Source organism: Cebus imitator, unplaced genomic scaffold (assembly GCF_001604975.1).
Source record: "Cebus imitator isolate Cc_AM_T3 unplaced genomic scaffold, Cebus_imitator-1.0 Scaffold76, whole genome shotgun sequence".
In the NCBI taxonomy this organism is placed as follows: domain Eukaryota; kingdom Metazoa; phylum Chordata; class Mammalia; order Primates; family Cebidae; genus Cebus; species Cebus imitator.
Window position 1 is genome coordinate 11118655 of NW_016107391.1, and position 1468 is coordinate 11120122.

At 40.9% G+C, this 1468-nt stretch overlaps 1 protein-coding gene across 1 annotated transcript in view; it reads right to left on the reverse strand.

Annotated features, from left to right (window-relative positions):
- The window catches only part of LOC108307191 (mortality factor 4-like protein 1), a 1671-nt gene extending 508 nt beyond the window's left edge, over nt 1–1163 (reverse strand). Inside the window, exon 1 of the mRNA XM_017532487.1 lies at nt 1–1163. This exon is cut by the window's left edge and continues 508 nt beyond it. Coding sequence (XP_017387976.1) covers nt 192–1163 — 972 coding nt within the window. The 3' untranslated portion in view covers nt 1–191.
- Between the last annotated feature and the right edge of the window lie 305 nt (nt 1164–1468).

Genomic DNA, 1468 nt, shown 5'->3' on the forward strand with positions numbered 1-1468 from the left:
AAAAAAAAAAAAAAAAAAGAAAAGAAAAAAGGAGCTATTACCCCTTTTATTTTCTCTGTTTAACATCAAACAGAAAACAAACATCAATTGTTATACACTAACATCTTCAAAGCACATCGTTTGTACAAGAGATAGACTAAGAACAAAAATGTGTTTACGAAGATCCAAAAGTGAGTGAGTGAGAGCGTCTCTCACACAGCTTTCCGATGGTACTCAGGAGGAGCCACTTCATAATCACTGGCACTAAACAAAGTTGCAGAATTCTTTGCCAGGTACTTTAGGAAATCGTGAAGATAATTCAGTAATAAAGCAAGGCTTTTCTCATCCAGAGGTGTATAGGCCAACATTGCTCCAATTCGTACAAATAGTCTCAGTAGATGTGGCGCTCCATACACCTGGGACATGGGTGCATCAGGGTGATCTGCAAGAATTTCGGCATACTGTGGTCTGTCAAATTTGTAGAGTAGCTGGGTACCCAACATTACACTGAAGTATTCTTTTATCTCTGCCACAACTTCATTAACCGCATACTCCTTATTATCTGTGTTTCCACGAGATTTCTTGTAATTTGCATAATCCTCAAGAATGGAATCCACATTCTTCTTGGCAGGAAGATAAAAGAGCTGCTTTTGCCTGGTAATTAAGTCCCAGTCATCAACAAGCCACGGTTTTAGTTCTTCAGGAATCTTTACTTTAACTTCAACTCTGTTCCTGAATGTTTCCTCATTTTCAACAGTAGGATCTACTCGGGCCCTTTTCTTCCGAGGAGGCTGAGGGGTCTCACTGGTACTGCCACCATCTCCATTTCCAGGTGTTTTCTGTTTGTTCTTTTTTGTTTTCACTTCAACATTTTTCTGTTGCAGACCAGATGTATTCTTTCCTGGGGCAGCCCCTCTCATCTTCCCTTCTGCATACTGCTCCTGATTGACTTTTTGAAGTTCTCGCTGTTTCTGCAAATTGGTGTCCACATATTTGAGTACTCGGCTCTCCGGAACCCACTCATCCCAATTTTTATTCCAACCACTGTAATGTATGAAGTAGTTCACTTGTTTGTCCTTTATGGCAACCTTTACACACTTTGCTTTATACAGAAGAGGCCCATGAAAGCACAGCACTCGCTCACCCTCCTGGAATTTAGGCTTCGGGTCCTGCTTCGGCGTCATTTATCGGTTTACCAGTATTTTATTGAAGATTTTTGCATCTATGTTCATCATGGATATTGGCCTGAACTTTTCTTTTTCAGTTGTGTCTCTGCCAGGTTTGGTATCAGGATGATGGCGGTCTCATAAAATGAGTTAGGGAGGATCCCCTGTTTTTGTATTGTTTGGAATAGTTTCAGAAGGAATGGTACCAGCTCCTCTTCGTACCTCTGGTGGAATTTGGCTGTGAACCTGTCTGGTCCTGGGCTTTTTTTGGTTGGTAGGCTATTAATTGCTTCCTCAACTTCAAACTTCATTATTGGTCAATT